The sequence below is a fragment of the Piliocolobus tephrosceles genome, chromosome 17 (genome assembly GCF_002776525.5).
Source record: "Piliocolobus tephrosceles isolate RC106 chromosome 17, ASM277652v3, whole genome shotgun sequence".
NCBI lineage: Eukaryota > Metazoa > Chordata > Mammalia > Primates > Cercopithecidae > Piliocolobus > Piliocolobus tephrosceles.
In genome coordinates this window covers 1454122-1469575 of record NC_045450.1, presented here as the reverse complement: position 1 = coordinate 1469575, position 15454 = coordinate 1454122, and the positions used below count along the sequence as shown (strand labels likewise).

At 60.2% G+C, this 15454-nt stretch overlaps 2 protein-coding genes across 2 annotated transcripts in view; one reads left to right on the top strand and one right to left on the bottom strand.

Annotated features, from left to right (window-relative positions):
* Positions 1-15454, bottom strand: part of IFT140 (intraflagellar transport 140) — a 103938-nt gene that overhangs the window by 13680 nt on the left and 74804 nt on the right. The window contains exons 19-25 of the mRNA XM_023189282.2: positions 4466-4643; positions 3761-3951; positions 3129-3224; positions 2681-2813; positions 2449-2592; positions 1731-1859; positions 1416-1598 (exon numbers count right to left, since the gene is read on the bottom strand). Coding sequence (XP_023045050.1) covers positions 1416-1598; positions 1731-1859; positions 2449-2592; positions 2681-2813; positions 3129-3224; positions 3761-3951; positions 4466-4643 — 1054 coding nt within the window. The remainder of the gene's footprint in view (positions 1-1415; positions 1599-1730; positions 1860-2448; positions 2593-2680; positions 2814-3128; positions 3225-3760; positions 3952-4465; positions 4644-15454) is intronic.
* The window catches only part of TMEM204 (transmembrane protein 204), a 23827-nt gene continuing 19794 nt past the window's right edge, over positions 11422-15454 (top strand). Inside the window, exon 1 of the mRNA XM_023189287.1 lies at positions 11422-12420. Coding sequence (XP_023045055.1) covers positions 12141-12420 — 280 coding nt within the window. The 5' untranslated portion in view covers positions 11422-12140. The remainder of the gene's footprint in view (positions 12421-15454) is intronic.

The following is a 15454-nucleotide window of genomic DNA, read 5'->3' as shown; positions in this document are numbered from 1 at the left end:
TCCACAAGAAAAAAACCAGTAATAACTCACAAATATATATGAAGTAATAACACATTTATACGAAGAAAAAGAATACGGCTGGGTGCGGTGGCTCACACCTGTAATCCCAGCACTTCGAGAGGCTGAGACAGGCAGATCACGAGGTCAGGAGATTGAGACTATCCTGGCCAACACGGTGGAACCTCGTCTTTACTAAAATACAAAAATTAGCTGGGCATGGTGGCACGCACCTGTAGTCCCTGGTACTTGGGAAGCTGAGGCAGGAGACTTACTTGAACCCAGGAAGTGGAGCTTACAGTGAGCTGAGATTGCGCCACTGCACTCCAGCCTGGTGACAGAGTGAGACTCCGTCTCAAAAAAAAAGAAAAAAAAAAGGAAAAAAGAAAAAGAATTCTGTCTTGGAGGTGTTTCCATCTCAGTACGCTGGGGGCTGCCACATGCTCTCTGCTGCGTAGACGCTCACAGTGCTGAGGAAGCCCTGGGGATTCAGCCGGCCTGGTGACAGACACGAGGGCCAGTGTCCTTGCTGCGTAAACCCTCTGCCGAGCACGCCCTGTGCACACGCCACTCACACGTGCGGCAACGTGTCTGTCAGGATGAACTCTCGAGGGAAGGGGAGGCTGGGACAAGGGAGACCTTGTCTTGTGATAGGTTCTGCCTGCTGTGTTCCACAGGGCCTGGGTATATCTGCTTCCCATGATAATCCAGTAGGTTTTCTCACCTTTTCACCCTTAATAGCCCAGTAAAAAATGGCATCTCTGTGAATTTTGATCTGTATTCCTATCATGAATAAAGCGAAGCATTTTATATTTGGGAACCACCCATATTTCCATTTGAATAAACTGTTCCTGGCCAGTCACAGGGCTCACGTCTACAGTCCCAGTGCTTTGGGAGGCTGAGGCAGGAGGACTGCTTGAGCCTAGGAGTTCAAGACCAGTCTGGGCAACATAGCAAGACCCTGACTCTGTGCGAAAACTTTTAAAAACTTAGCTGGGGATGGTGGCCCACGCCTGTGTCCCAGCTACGCAGGAGGAGCGAGGGTTGCTTGAGCCCGGGAAGTTGAGGCCGCAGTGAGCCAAGATGGCACCACCACAATCCAGCCTGGGCAAGAGTGAGACCCTGTTTAAAAAAAAAAAAAAAGGCTAAGATGGTAAATTTTGTGTTATGTGTATTTTTACCGCCCCCTCCCCCCATAGGTGAGTGCAATTCCCTGTGTATGATCTGATGCCAGCATGCAGGATGGCAAGTCTACACTCATGGACCTACTGGGTGTGCCGTACGTGAGATCCAGGGCACCACAGCCTTCCTTGAGAACTCATAACCAAGCGAGCAGCCATTCCCACAGCCTCTGGGCACAGGGGACCTGAGCCATGGAGCCTGCGTGGAGCCGAGCCCAGGCCCCGCTGGCCCCGTACCTTCCTGGCGGCTAGCAGCAGCTCCACTGCCCTCTCATACTGACTGTGCTCGATGAAGAAGTCGGAGCAGCGGGCCAGGAGCGCAGGGTCTGACGTCTCATCCAGGTCCTCTGCTATGAGCTGCAGGGCCACAAACTGCTGGGTGGCAAAGGCCAGCTCCAGGGCCTTAGAGAAGTGGCCAGCCTGCGGATGTGGTGGGCTCTGAACAGCTGCCCGAGGCCTGGGGGCCCGAGACCTTGGAGGCCTCGCACAAGCAAAGGCCCCCTGGCCTGCTGCCCTCCCTCCCCAAGGCCCCCACCAGTGGCCGGCCCTCACCTTGTGGTACAGCATGACCGCCCTGTCCATCTGCATGCCCTTCTCCTCATAGTATCGGGCTGCGTCGATCATGTCCTCGGGGGAGCTCAGCAGGGCCAAGTTTATGAGCTGGTCGTCCAGGCTGTTCTCCTGCAGGGAGGGAGGCAGGGCCCTGAAGCGGCTCCCACTGGCTTCCCCAGGCCCGCTGGGATTCTGGAATGTGGCCGGGTGTGAACCCACCCCTTTACTTTGATATGCTGCTCAGCGATCTCTGCGGTTGTGGGTTTTAAGGAGCTGATGATTTACTAGGTTTGTCTATAAGGATTTTCTGATGCTCTGGGTTCTGTTTCACAGAGCACTGCAAGAACTACCTGACACGAGAGATGCTTCTGGAAGCAAGAGCCCGTGCTGGGACATCTGTGTGGGTGCAGAATGCCCAACAGCTTTCTAGGAAGGGTCTGCTGTCTGCAAGGCCATAGGCCGTGAGCCAGCCTCACATCCGCTCAGGAGCTCTGGAGCCTGGGAAGCATCTGGGGACAATGCTTTGCAACCAGTGTCAGACGGGAGTGGCCAGGGGTGGGCGGAGGGGGGGCGGGTGGGGCGGCAGGGTGAGGAGTGAGTGGCAGACACCGGCCAGACCATGCGTTGCTGACACGATTCTCTCTGTCCACTTTTCCACTTGAAGCTCTCTTCAGAGGACCTCGAGAAGCGCTGGCTCCCCACTCCGGCCCCGTGGTACCTTGCACAGGCGGATGGCATTCTTGAAGGCCTGCGCCCGGGTGTAGAAGTGCACCGCCTGCCCCACCTCCTCCTGGCTCTCGTACTGGCGTGCCAGGTGGTAGGAAGCCGCCAGGTTTCCTGTCTCGTTGGCGATTTGCACAGCCTAGAAAGACAAAGAACCCAAAGATGAGACTCAGTGGCCTTGTGTCTGCGTCACGTCCGCCTGGCTGGCTCCCCTGCAGGGCCCTCACCTTCTGGACATTGCCCTGGAAGCAGTGGATGCGGACCAGGGAGAAGTGGTCCTGGGCCAATTCGTAGTAGTGCAGCGCTGCGTCCATCTCGCCCTGGCTCTCCAGGTACTGTGCCCACCACCGCCACAGGGTCCTGTGGGCAGCCCCAAGGCTATGGGTTCTCCATCCAAGTCCCACTCCAACCCAGAACGGCCCCCACCCCGCCCCTGTGCCACTCTTAGAGTGCATGTCACCTGACCTGCAAACAGGCTGGGCCAAGAGTGAGGAGCCTGGGCTCTGTCCAAAGGGAGGGCCCGGCTCAGGGCCCTGGCAGACCTCTGAGGAGCCGGGGTGACGCTGCCCACTCATGCAGGAAGCACAGGAAGGGGAGCTGCCTGAGCAAGCCCTGGGATCCCCGCAAACTTCCAGGATGGAGTGCGGTCCCGCCAGCCCTGGTAGGAACACTCACTTATCCTTCATCTTATTCACATAGAGCTCCAGGGATGGCAGGTCCTCCGACAGCATCCTGGGCACCTCGAAGCGGTGAGTGTCCGACTTCTCGTAGCTGTGAGAGGAGGAGACAGAGGTCCTGGTTCCCTCCCATCCCGGCCCCACGGGAACCAGATGGGCTGAGAGGCAGCGTCGGTGAAATGCATCAGAGCGGTGGCCCTTGGGGTGTGGGCTCCCAGCCTGCAGCTCCGCGGAGCCTGAGCACACATGGCCAGTGGGGGCTTCCTGCACTGCGGGGGCCCGGGAGGCGGGTCGCCCATCCACATCCCAGGAACAGGTCTAAGAGCAGCTCCTCCTCTGGACAGGGTGGCATGGGTTCGTCTGTCCTCAGGAGATACCAAGCCCATCTGTGCTCAGCAACCGAAGGACACACGTCCTTCTCCTGCCTTAAAACCTGGGTGGCCCAGGACAGAAGGGGCAACCCCACGTCTCTGAGACTCCCAGCAGCTTCCTGCCGAGAAGGCGCCACCTCCCTGAGACAGACGCCTCCTCTGAGAACCTCCCTGGCCACCTCACCATAGCACACACAGAGGCCTCAGGAGCCAGGACCATCCAGAGAGACTGGGAAGAGGCCGCGAGGGCCGCACTCACTAACTGAGGGCCCGGCTGCAGTCGGCACTGGCCTCCAGGTGCCCGGCATAGTGGTGGTAGGTGCTGCGCAGGTGCACGCGGTCGTGGCGCTCGGCTACCTGGAGGGCCTTCTGCCACTGCCCTGCAGCCTGGTAGAACTTGTTCAGGAGGTCGTAGCGCTTGCACTTCTTGTACAGCTGCTCGGCGTCCTCCTGAGGAATGAGGATGGGCAGGTGTCGTGCAGCCTCCGCACACCCATGCTTCAAACACACTGTTCCACGCCAGGCCACCGGTCACTGCAACTTCCCACACTGCCAAACACACTGACACACGGGGCTGACACGGGCAGAGCAAATGCCACACACCCACAGGGCATCCCTGTCCCACGGCTGGAGAATGAGATGCACCACCAAGGGGTGGCCCCACCTCCCAGAGCCCCCCCCACAGAAGTCCCGTGTTCAGCCCTGCTGACCTGGGGTTCTCTTGGGCGCTCTGTTCCAGACCCGCACGCCTGATAGGCACACACCCTGGAGAGCCAGCAATCACCTAGCCTCCACCCGCCTCACCTCCACCGCCGCCGTCTGCTCAGCTCTCCTGCGCCATGCCTCTTGGCTCTGCCCTCAGCACTGCAGGCTCAGGCCGGTGGGCGTGCCTCCTCCTTCCCCAGGGGGCTGTGGCTGTGGTAGGCATGGTGCCTTCCCACCCACCCCACGGGGCGCCCCTCACCAGCATGCCTAGCTGTGTGGCCAGCACGGCCACGCGGGCCTCCAGCTCCGGCTCCCGCTCCGCCTCGCGCAGTGCTCGGGCCCCACGGGCGTGGCCCATGTTCCCCAGGCACACCTTGGCCACATCCAGCCGCTGGGTCTTCACGCACATGCGCGCCATGTTCTCCCAGACGGCCTCACTGCGGGCAGATGGCGGTCTGTGAGGCTCCTGCCCAGCACCTCAGGGCCCCCTGGCCCTACGGCCGCTTCTCTTGGGGCAAGTAGTCATCAGGCACAGCCACCAAAGGGGCATGAGGAGGGGCCTTCACCCATCAGCTCCGTACCTGCGCAAGACTGCAGGCCATGCAGACAGGTGCCTGTCATGAGTCCCACGGCCTCTCCATCCCCAAGAGGCAGGGACCGGGTCCCACTAAGAGACAGAAGGACCTCTTATGCAGGTCACCACGTTCCTCCTCCTTTTCCCCGGCTCTAAGCGGCTGTCTGATGAGGAAATGTGGGCTTCCTGTGTTGCTTGCACACACAGGACCTGCTCTTTGAGACAGAGCCTCCTGCTCTCACCTGGGCCCGGGACTGCAGGGCCCCTGGTAAACCAGCCCCGCACAGCAGGGACCCTCACCTGACAGTCTGGCAGCCACAGGGTGGAGCCTGGGGGATGGGGTGCAGGGCCCAGACCCTGACTCAGCCCTGGAACCTAGAGCCAGGCCTGTCTCCCCAGGAGAGGGTGACCCAGCCCATGCAGGGTTCTGCAGAGCCCTGGAGGTCTGCCGAGCAGAGGGCCCCGGGGGCAGGCCTGCAGACGGGCTGATCAGCGGGACAGCACCTTCCACCCCAGCCCTGTGCCCCACTCTTGGGCAGTGAGTTTTGTGTGTGAAGGAACAGGGTGCCAAGTGGGCAGCTGCGTCAGGGCACAGCTGCAGGGATGGTGGAAGTCACCCTGCCTCTTTGGGTTTTGTTGTTGTTTAAGACAGGGTCTCCCTCTGTTGCCCAGGCTGCAGTGCAGTGGTACGATCACAGCTCACTCCAGCCTCGACCTCCTGGGTTCAAACAATCCTCCCACCTCAGCCTCCCAAACAGCTAGGACCACAGGTGTACGCTACCATGCCCAGCTAATTTTGCGTATTTTTCGTAGAGACGGGGTTTTGCCATGTTGCCCAGGCTGGTCTTCAACTTCTGAGCTCGAGTGATCCACCTGCCTTGGCCTCCCACAGTGCTGGGATGACAGGCATGAGCCACCGCGCCCGGCCCCCCGCCTCTTCGTGAGGCTTCCTGCATTCTTCCCCTGCTGGCGCTGATCCAGGCAGGGCTGGAAATGACTGAGGCCTTAGTTTGTGTTGGCTCTGGGGAAGGCAAAGGCTGATGACGGCCACCCTGGGGGGATACGACGCTGCATGACAACTGTGTCCGCGTGTGAGGGGGCACTCAGCCAGGCCTCCTGGTGGGGCTGGGCGGGAGGTGGGTCCAAGGCCATTCAGGGAGACCCCTCCACAAGGGCCCTTGGGGCGGGCTGGCCTGCGGCTTCAGCCCTGACGTGAGCTCAGGGCCTCGGACAAAGGTCCTGTTCCAAGTCACAGCTCAGTGTGGTCACCGAGCAGGGACAGGGAGAGGATGCACTGGTCACTTCCTGAATCTCTCTCCTCTGCCACATGCACCTCCCCTGCGAGCCCCCCACAGCCACGCACACACGTGCATGTGCACACACATGGACGTGCACACATGCACACGCACGCACATGGACGCACACACACACACGCACACAGACGCACACGCACACACATGGACGTGCACACATGCACACGCACACACGCACATGGATGCACGCACACGCACACACAGACGCACCCGCACACACACATGGACGTGCACACATGCACACGCACGCACACACGGACACACACATGCACACACAGACACGCACACACATGCACGTGCACGTGCACACATATGCAGGCACACACATGCGCACACACGCACATACTCCCACAAGCACAGGCAGCACACCCTGCGAGTGGCCTCAGAGCATCCCCACCCAGGCCCACCCTCGCATTCCAGGCTGCTCCCTGCAGATAAGCCACAGCCCAGCCCATAGTCTTGGCAGGGCAGCAGCCCTGCAGCCTCCCTGGTGGCACAGCCACAGGCCACTCTTAGGACTGGAGGGACCAGCTGCCCACAGAGCCCCGAGCCCGCTGTCCTGGTGAGTAAGAGGGGCTAGGGTGCGTGCAGCCGGGCATTTTCCTAGTGGCCTTGCCCCCGTGAGGAGGAGGGGCCCAGGAGGACATCCAGTCCCACCATGGTGCCTCTGTCTCCAGGAGGTGTGGGCTACCCACATCTCAGGTTCCCCAGCTCCCATGGAATCACAGGGCAAATGGCTCCAAGACGGCAGCCCCGGGCAGGCTCAGCGCACTTGCATCTGAGTCTGGGGGCTGGAGGCGGGTTCCTGGGACAGGCCCTGTGGTGGTGCCTGTGGCTGCAACGCTGCATAGCCAGGTGCCCGCTCCTGAAAGCCAGCGGGTACTTTGTGCCTGGTTTTACATGTACTTGGGTGAATTCCATGGATGTGCTCCACCACCCAAGGACGTGGGGCGCGGAGGTGCATGTGTCTTAGCAACAACCGGCCCAGGCAGCCCTTGCTCGTAGGTTTATGTGGCAACACGTGCCAGCCCAGTCCAGGGCCCCTGCCGCGTGGCATAGTCATGCCTGGAGCCAGGAGAGGGTGTGTCCAAACCCACGGGCCAGGCCCTCGTGGGGGTGCGAAGCATCTGGGGGGCCGGGAAGTGAGCCTGCCTCCCTGCCACTGCCATTTAGACCCATGGGTGTAAAACATGCGTGTCCTCTGATGGCCTCGCATGGGGCTCCTCGCAGCGCCTGGGTGTACCCACTGGCAGCTTCCTGGACACTCGGTTGGCGCTGTGGTGAAGGTGACGCCGGGCGCATGGGACCTCAGGGAGGTGCCCCAGGCAGCAGCATCCTGATCTTTGATTCGCGCTCCTCAGTCTTTTGGCTTCAGAACTCCTGCCACCAAGAGCAGCGCAGGGAGAGGCCTGAGCACACGGCCCACCTACCCCCCCAGACTGTGCTGCCCTCGGTCCTCCAGAGCTCCAGGCAAGAAGTCACATCTTCACACTAAAACAGCAGAAAACCAAGGCTTGTCTTTCTCCTCCATCCTGAGGTCCTGGGGTAAGTCCACGTGGAAGGACCCATGGGTGTAAAACTAGTTTATAAACGGCTCAGACACAGCTGCCCCATGCTGAGACACACTTCAAGACTGGGGGTCCAGGGCTCCCCAAAACACTGCTGGGCCTCACCCGTCAGCTAATGATGCATGTGGAGTGCAGGGGTCACATCTGAATCTCAAAAGAAACATTTGTGTTCTCACCGCACAGCTTCCAGTCAGTTCTACAGATCGGAGGGAAGGGACGCCACAGCTCCTCCCAGACTTCTCATTTCTCTAGCATCTGGGTGATGGCGGCACTGGGGCCTCAGTGCGTGAGGCGTGATGGCTGCTTCATAAACAGCACGTTGTGAGACATGCAGTCTTTTTTATTCTCCTGTCCCAAAAGATTTCACGACTGGAATCTTTTTTTTTCTTTGAGACGGAGTCTCGCTCTATCACCAGGCTGGAGTGCGGTGGCGCGATCTCAGTTCACTGCAACCTCTGCCTCCTGAGCGATTCTCCTGCCTCAGCCTCCCGAGTAGTTGGGACAACAGGCACGTGCCACCACACCCAGCTAATTTTTGTATTTTTAGTAGAGACGGGTTTCATCATGTTGGCCAGGCTGGTCTTTATCTCTTGACCTTGTGATCTGCTCACCTCAGTCTACCAAAGTGCTGGGATTCAGGCATGAGCCACCGCGCCCGGCCCATAACTAGAATCTTTAAAAAATCTTCTGTTTGTGCACACGCTGTCCCCAGGCCCAGGTGTGGGGCTGGATAGGGCTGGGACCTGCCTCTATCTGCCAGGTGCAGCTCCTTTCCTCTCCCTTGTCCTGAAAACAACTGGTTCCTTCTGTCCACATCCAATTGCAGTGGAAAATCACAAACAAGCAGAGGAAACTGGCAGCCGACTCGGGGCTCAGCCGGGCTCCCCTGTGCTCTAAGCGCCCCATCTCCCCCACGTGGAGGCCGCCTGTGGGGAGCGGGAGAGAACCCGCAGGTCAGCCTTGGTTTTGCTCTGGCTCCCAGGGCCCATGTGTGACCGAGGACCCCGCCATCACACCATTAGATGCCTGCACTTCCATGTGCCCTGTCCCAGGCATTAAGTCTGCACCATGTGGGGCTTGGAGAAGCATGTGCCGGACGTGCAGCTGCCAGTGGAAGTTGGACACACCCTCCCACAGACCCCTGCCTGCCAGGCCGAGACTGCTGGGAGAACACATGGGAAGGGCGGTCGCAGACCAGCCAGAAGCGTCCAGACCCAGGCACTCTCTGCAAGCTCCTTCCACAGCCAGCCTCCTGCTCTGGCCACCAGCAAGGCACCAGCCCTGCGTGATTCCTGTCTCCTCTCTACAACGGCCGGCCACGGCTCTCGGGACAACCTTGACTCCGGTGTGGGGTTCTGGGGTTTTGTGCATCTGACATAAATTCCAAGAAGTAAACACCCTCTTAGTTCCCATCCAAGTCTTGAGAATTTCCTGTTGTCCCGGCCGCTCTGTGGAGTCACCCACATCTGCACTTCATCAGCCACGCAAAGCGCTGGAACCAGAAGCAGATGGGCAGCAGGGATGCAGCCTTCAAAGGGCCCTACAGAAGCTCTGCTGAGACCACCCTGTGTCAGGACGAGGGCGGCTTGACGATCGCGCTTGCCAAGGCCGCCCCCTCCCTCCATGTCCTTGTTCTGTGTTAGAGCTCCCGCTCTGTTGGGTTTGGGAGCTGCAGACACACATGCAGGAGGGGGCAGTGGGACTCCACTGTGACCAAGACCCCAAGCAACAGGGAGAGCAGGAGGACATGATGGGCTGGGGGGAAGCCCACGGCCCATCTGCGAGTCCCCTTAGTGGGAGTCGCCCCCGAGAGCCACAGAGCCTCCCAGGAGGGTCGCTCTTAATTTAAATGCTGCTCCCAGGCCTTCCGCCCTCCTGCGCCCAGCCTCCCATAGCGCCAGGAGTTAGAAGCAGCGTGATGGCTGAGGGCACAGGGACCTGGAGCACCCCAGAAGTGCCAGGAGGGTGGGGGCCGATGCTGGCCTCTGCGAACCAGGACTTCCGGGGGTGCTGCCGCCGTGTGGGAGCACGGCCGTGGCCTCCTCCCCACTCAACCTGAGGAAAGGACCAGAGGGGGCCGCTGAGACAATCAAATGTGTCCTCTGGGCTCTGAAACCCAGCACTGGCTTTTTGTTGGAAGTTAGCCATTTGAAGACTCCCGAAAGATAAATGGTTTAGTTAATTAAGGAGGAAATAAATTCTTCCTCCATGGAAACTTTTGGGAAACTTCCCTTTCAAGGCACCGTTCTGCACTGTGTGCTTGGGAACACTGAGTGTTTGAGACACGGCACCCCCCGTCCACCTCCGAGGAGCAGGGTACAGGCAGGAAGGGCTGGGGACATCCCCCCGGGGCCTTCTGAGCCACCCAGGAGAGTGGGGGCTGCCAGCACCAACGTGTCCCGCATGCCCCATCCAGTTCCAGGGGCCAAGAACAGAAACAGAAACAGCAACTTTTCCCTGGGCTCAAGCCAAGGAAGAAGAGAAAGCAGAAACCCGCCGGCCGCATCTGCAGCGAGCCCCCGGGGAAAACCCCACCACGGGTAACGTCCCTCAGGAAGCGAGTGGAGAAACGTCTCTCAGGACCCAGCACGCACCACGGGCTGGAGAGGACGGAGCTGCTGCCTTCCTGAACAGACACGGGGCGTGTGGGGAACGCTGCTTCACCTGTGGATATACAGAGCCGCATGCCAATGTGTGAACTGAGACTGCTCCCAGGAAATGGCAGCTCTCGGAACTGCACTGAGCCAGGGCCCCACGCACGGGCAGTGCACGGACAGGAAACGGTCAAAGTTCTGCTGTTACCATGGGCTGGGAACAGGACTCTCTGTCCTAGCACTGTCTTGGGCGTGTGCCCATGAACGGTTTGCATGGATGTGGGACACCTGCGTTCACGAAGCTTTGGAGCCTGGGTGGGGTGGGAATCCCACGCCGGGTTTGGGGTCTCTGGAGATGGGACAGAGTGTGAGACCCTCTCGCGGTGTCTGCCCAGCGGGGCAGAGTAATTCTGAGCAGAATAGACGAAGACGCTTCCAAGCTCTCTGGCAGCATAAGCTCTGCCCGAGCGCCTGACCACTTACAAGGTGACCTGCCTAGTCCCGTCCCCAGCTGTGGGGGGTGACCATTCCCATCAATAGCAGAGGTGGCCCAAGCCCCACGTGACATTCGCCGTGTCCCAGGCCCCACTGAGAGCCCCACCTGGCATATCCAGAATCCTACCCTTCTTGCCACCTAAGAATGACCTGGCCCCGAGGTCCTCCAAGTACAGGTCCCTGGCCCCGCAGGTCTGGGTGAACTTGCTCCCTCCAGGCACACGGGTCTCTCCCCTTCCCAGCGATCCTGTGATATCTGCCCCCCTTTTGAGGGCAGCATTCCGTGACGGGGGCAGGCCTGGAACATGGAGGCGGGGGGACGCCTGTGGTACCTATGGTGCTGGGAACACGGGTGTGTGAGTGGGGGAGGCCTGTGGCACCTATGGGGCTGGGAACACGGGGGCAGGGGAGAGGTACCTATGGTCCTGGGGGTATCTATGGTCCCGGGGGCAACTGGACGGCTGGGGGTGTGAAGTCCCCAGGGTAGGCAACAATCCCCCAGTACCCACCGGCCTCCAGGTCCTGGGGGCCCCCAGGCTCAAAAGCAACAGGCAAGACAAGGGGTCTGGCCCGCGCCCGGCATCCCTGGCCTGTCCTCTGGGACCGGAAGGTGGGGAGGGGCAGCGGGGGTGGGCCTGGAGCAGGGCCTCAGAAGTCTCCCGGCCTTTCCCATCAGGAAGCACATCCTGTTGGTGTCTGGCTGCCGCGGCAGGGCCGCTATTTGTTGCGGTTGGCTACGCCCTCCGGCTCACCAAAAACAGCCTCAAAAACAACCATTTCCTCTCTGCTGAGAGCCAGGGAAGGCGAGCTCTGCGCACACGGGCGTCCCTGCAGCAGCCACTCGCTTTCCAGGACCAGCCAACTGCCCTGGAGGCATCTGCACAGGGGCCCAGGCGGTAGAGAGGATCTGTGAACCCGCTCCACGCCGGTCACCCTGCCTGGAGCCTGGCGCTCACGGCGGGCCGGTGCTAAGAAGCGTGGCCCGGGCTGGACTCCCACTGCTGCCGGCCTCCCGAGTGACTCTGTTTTCCACTGCTGCAGGCGAGAAGAGGCACGCACGGCGCAGGCCGGCCTCCGCTTCCCAGGAAGACGGCGCACTCCCGGCCCTGGGTTCTTGCTGCTGCCCACCCTCTCCTCCCTGGGATGGGCCCCGAGGCGAGCGGCTTCAGCACAGGCCTGGCCCTGCTCCAGGTGCAGGAAGGAGGATAAGGCCGGGCCGAGAGGCGGCTCACCTGGACTGTCCCATGGGCCTGTGCCCGCGCCACCCCGAGGATGAGCGGTGATGTCCTCTAGCCGCCCCTAGCAGCGTCGGCTCTCCCTGGACCCTGGACGTGCGGCTGCGAACTGGGACTTGGCTTTCTCTGGATAAGTGGCGGCACTGGCGTCAGCGATGACCGTGCAAAGACTTGTGGCTGCGGCCGTGCTGGTGGCCCTGGTCTCACTCATCCTCAACAACGTGGCGGCCTTCACCTCCAACTGGGTGTGCCAGACGCTGGAGGACGGGCGCAGGCGCAGCGTGGGGCTATGGAGGTCCTGCTGGCTGGTGGACAGGGCCCGGGGAGGGCCGAGCCCTGGGGCCAGGACCAGCCAGGTGGACGCACGTGACTGTGAGGCGCTGGGCTGGGGCTCCGAGGCGGCCGGCTTCCAGGAGTCCCGAGGCACCGTCAAACGTAAGTCCACTTGTTTTCTTGATGCCTTCAGCGTGGCCGAGGCTCGAGGGCACACAGGAGATGCCAGGCGCGGACCTGATGAGCGGGTGGGGAGGCCTGGCCCCTGCTCTGCCCCGAGTGTGGCCTCTGGACAGGCAGGAGCGGGCACTGGGTCTCCCAGGGAACCAGGCCCCACAGCCCCCTCTCCCTGGCCAGTGGCAGCCTCACACACCCCTCCTGCTCAGTGCAGAATCTGCCTCCAGCTCTTTTACACAGGAATTCATCTCAGGCATTCGGGTGGCCTCTCTGCCATTACACATAGTTAAGAGACGGGTATATTAATCAAATCAAGGAAAGGCATTTTTCCTTGGTTGAAAACAATTATTATGGCTGGGCATGGTGGCTCATATCTGTAATCCTAGCATTTTGGGAGGCCGAGGCGAGAGGATTGCTTGAGGGCAAGAGTTCAAGACCAACCTAGCCAACATAGTAAGAGACCCTGTCTCTAAAAATTAAAAAACAACAACAACAACAACAAAACTGTTTCTTTACTCATGAGTAAAATGAACAAGAAATGAGTAAAATAAACAGAAGTTTAAAAATGCACGGGTAAGTTCTGGCTTTGTTCTTACAGTTGTTGGGGTCTTTGAGGCGGAGAGCGGCAGGAGGAGATCCCCAGGGATGGGTTTCAGATGGGACACTGGAAAGGAGACGGACAGGGAGGCTGGGACACTCGGAAGGGGACAGGGATGCTGATTGGTTGCGGAGGAGAGGAAGGGGCTCAGAATGATGCCACCAGGCTGTGGGGTTTGAGTGGCAGGTGTGGGGCTGCATACATAGGAAGGCGCTTACAGCCACGGTCATCTCAGCAGTCACGGCCTGGGGACGCAAGTCTCCCAACTCTCTAAAACTGCCGGCAAGGTTTTGACTCGCAGACACCCCAAGTCTCTGCTGCAGAGCGTCACAGGCTCAGGGCCGAACGCACCTTCTGCTCTGAAAACAATGCTAGTCTCTGAGGCAGTGCCTCCGCTCTAGGCTCTGGAGGGAGTCCCAGAGTCCTGGGGTAATGCATACCACATGTGCCTCAACCACACAGCTCCATCCCCAACCTGCCGCACTCAGAATCCTCAGCGGGGAACGTCATCCCCATTTCACAGGCAAAGAAACCGAGGCTTTGCAGAAGGCATGTGGCTAGGATGAGGTCCCATGAGGGAATTCAGCACCCTTCTGTCCACTCGAAGGCCCTGAGCTGCGCTGCACAGCCTGGACTGGGCACCTCCTCTCACGTCCTTCACCAGCAGGGACCAACAGCCATCTTTTATTTATTTATTTTTTTTTGAGACGGAGTCTCGCTCTGTCATCCAGGCTGGAGTGCTGTGGCCAGATCTCAGCTCACTGCAAGCTCCGCCTCCCGGGTTTACGCCATTCTCCTGCCTCAGCCTCCCCAGTCGCCGGGACTACAGGTGCCGCCACCTCGCCTGGCTAGTTTTTTGTAGTTTTTAGTAGAGACGGGGGTTTCACCGTGTTAGCCAGGATGGTCTCGATCTCCTGACCTTGTGATCTGCCCACCTCGGCCTCCCAAAGTGCTGGGATTACAAGCTTGAGCCACCGCGCCCGGCCAACAGCCGTCTTTTAAAAAGATCAAAGCCTATGAATAACTTTAAAGCTTCTACCAGCTCTCAGAACCCGGTGTCCTATGGAAAGCCCGAGACTTGGGTCTCCGCGTGACTCAGGCCAGGCGCCCTTCTTCCAGACTCTGCCTGCTCTGCTGAAGGAGCTGCAGTCCCGTTACTGTGCTGAGCCTCTCGCGGGGGCAGCGGTTTCGCAGGCCCTGGAGGTGGGGCCGGGTGTTCGTGTGCTTTGGGACCATCACAGGCATCCAGCCCACAGAGCACCCCCCGCCGGGGGAGGGAGTTCCCTGCCGGCCCTTGGCTGCAGCTCCGCACCTCCAGGCCTCCTAACTGCTGCCACCAACACCCACATGTGGTGCAGGCAGCCGTCTCAGGGCAGCTGGGAGCCTTGGCGCCCCTCCCTGTTGCTACCTCTTGCACTCCTCCAGTCACAGGGCCGCGTGTAGCCTCTGGGGCGTCGTTTGCATCTGTCCCAGGTCCCCAGCTGTCCACTTGCTTAGGCCTGGTCACCTCAGGCCAGCAGGACACATGAGCCCCTCACAGAGCCCCCTGGACAGCCTCCTGCTCACCTGCCTGTGTCTACTGCTCCTCCCTGAGCCCTGGTCAGCTCCTTGGACAATATTTACAACACCCTCCTGCAACTTGCACGGCATCTGCAGGTGGCTGACCCTCAGTGAACCTGAGCAGCGAAGGTTTGTCCACATGAGGGAAGCGTCATGGAAGCTCCTTGTGAACGAGACTCAGTTCAGGAAAAGGAACAGGCTCGATGGGCAACTTTTCTTTAATTTTTAAATTTATTTTGAGACAGAGTCTTGCTCTGTCACCCAGGCTGGAGTGCGGCCACCACATCCCCCAAGGCCCCAAGACAGGGACGCACCCGGCGTCTCCCTTGGCCGTGCTGGGGTCTTCCTCCTGCCTCTCTCGCCTTCTCCTTCACCAACGTCCATCTGCACTGGTGCCCACCTCTCCAAGCCCATGTGTTGTTCTCCCACGGGGTGGCCCCTCTGTCCACACAGCCCAGCAACATTTGCTGCCCCCACTCACGTGCACCTGTGTCCCCAACCTGGTGAGGGGCTGCTACCTGCCACCACCGCACATCAAGCCAGCCTTCCTGCAAAATCCTGCCCCATAACCTAGGTGGGCCTGGAAGTAAGCCCCGGAGAGGGGCAGCAGCTCTAGCCTGGCCACCCCACTGAGTCCGGCCAGCTCCTAGCATCTTCCTTCATGCCTCGGCCAGTGTTCCTTGTAAAATCACCCAGCACGCATGATGGGCTGCGACCCTCTGTGCTGTGAGGCTGGGTGCTGGTTTGCTCACAATTCCATCCCGAGAACCAGTCTAGGGTCGGGGTGGGGCAAGCCAGGGAAGGCGGCGTCGCACCGCGCGTCTCCTCACGCAGGCCAGGGAAGGCCGCGTCGCACCGCGC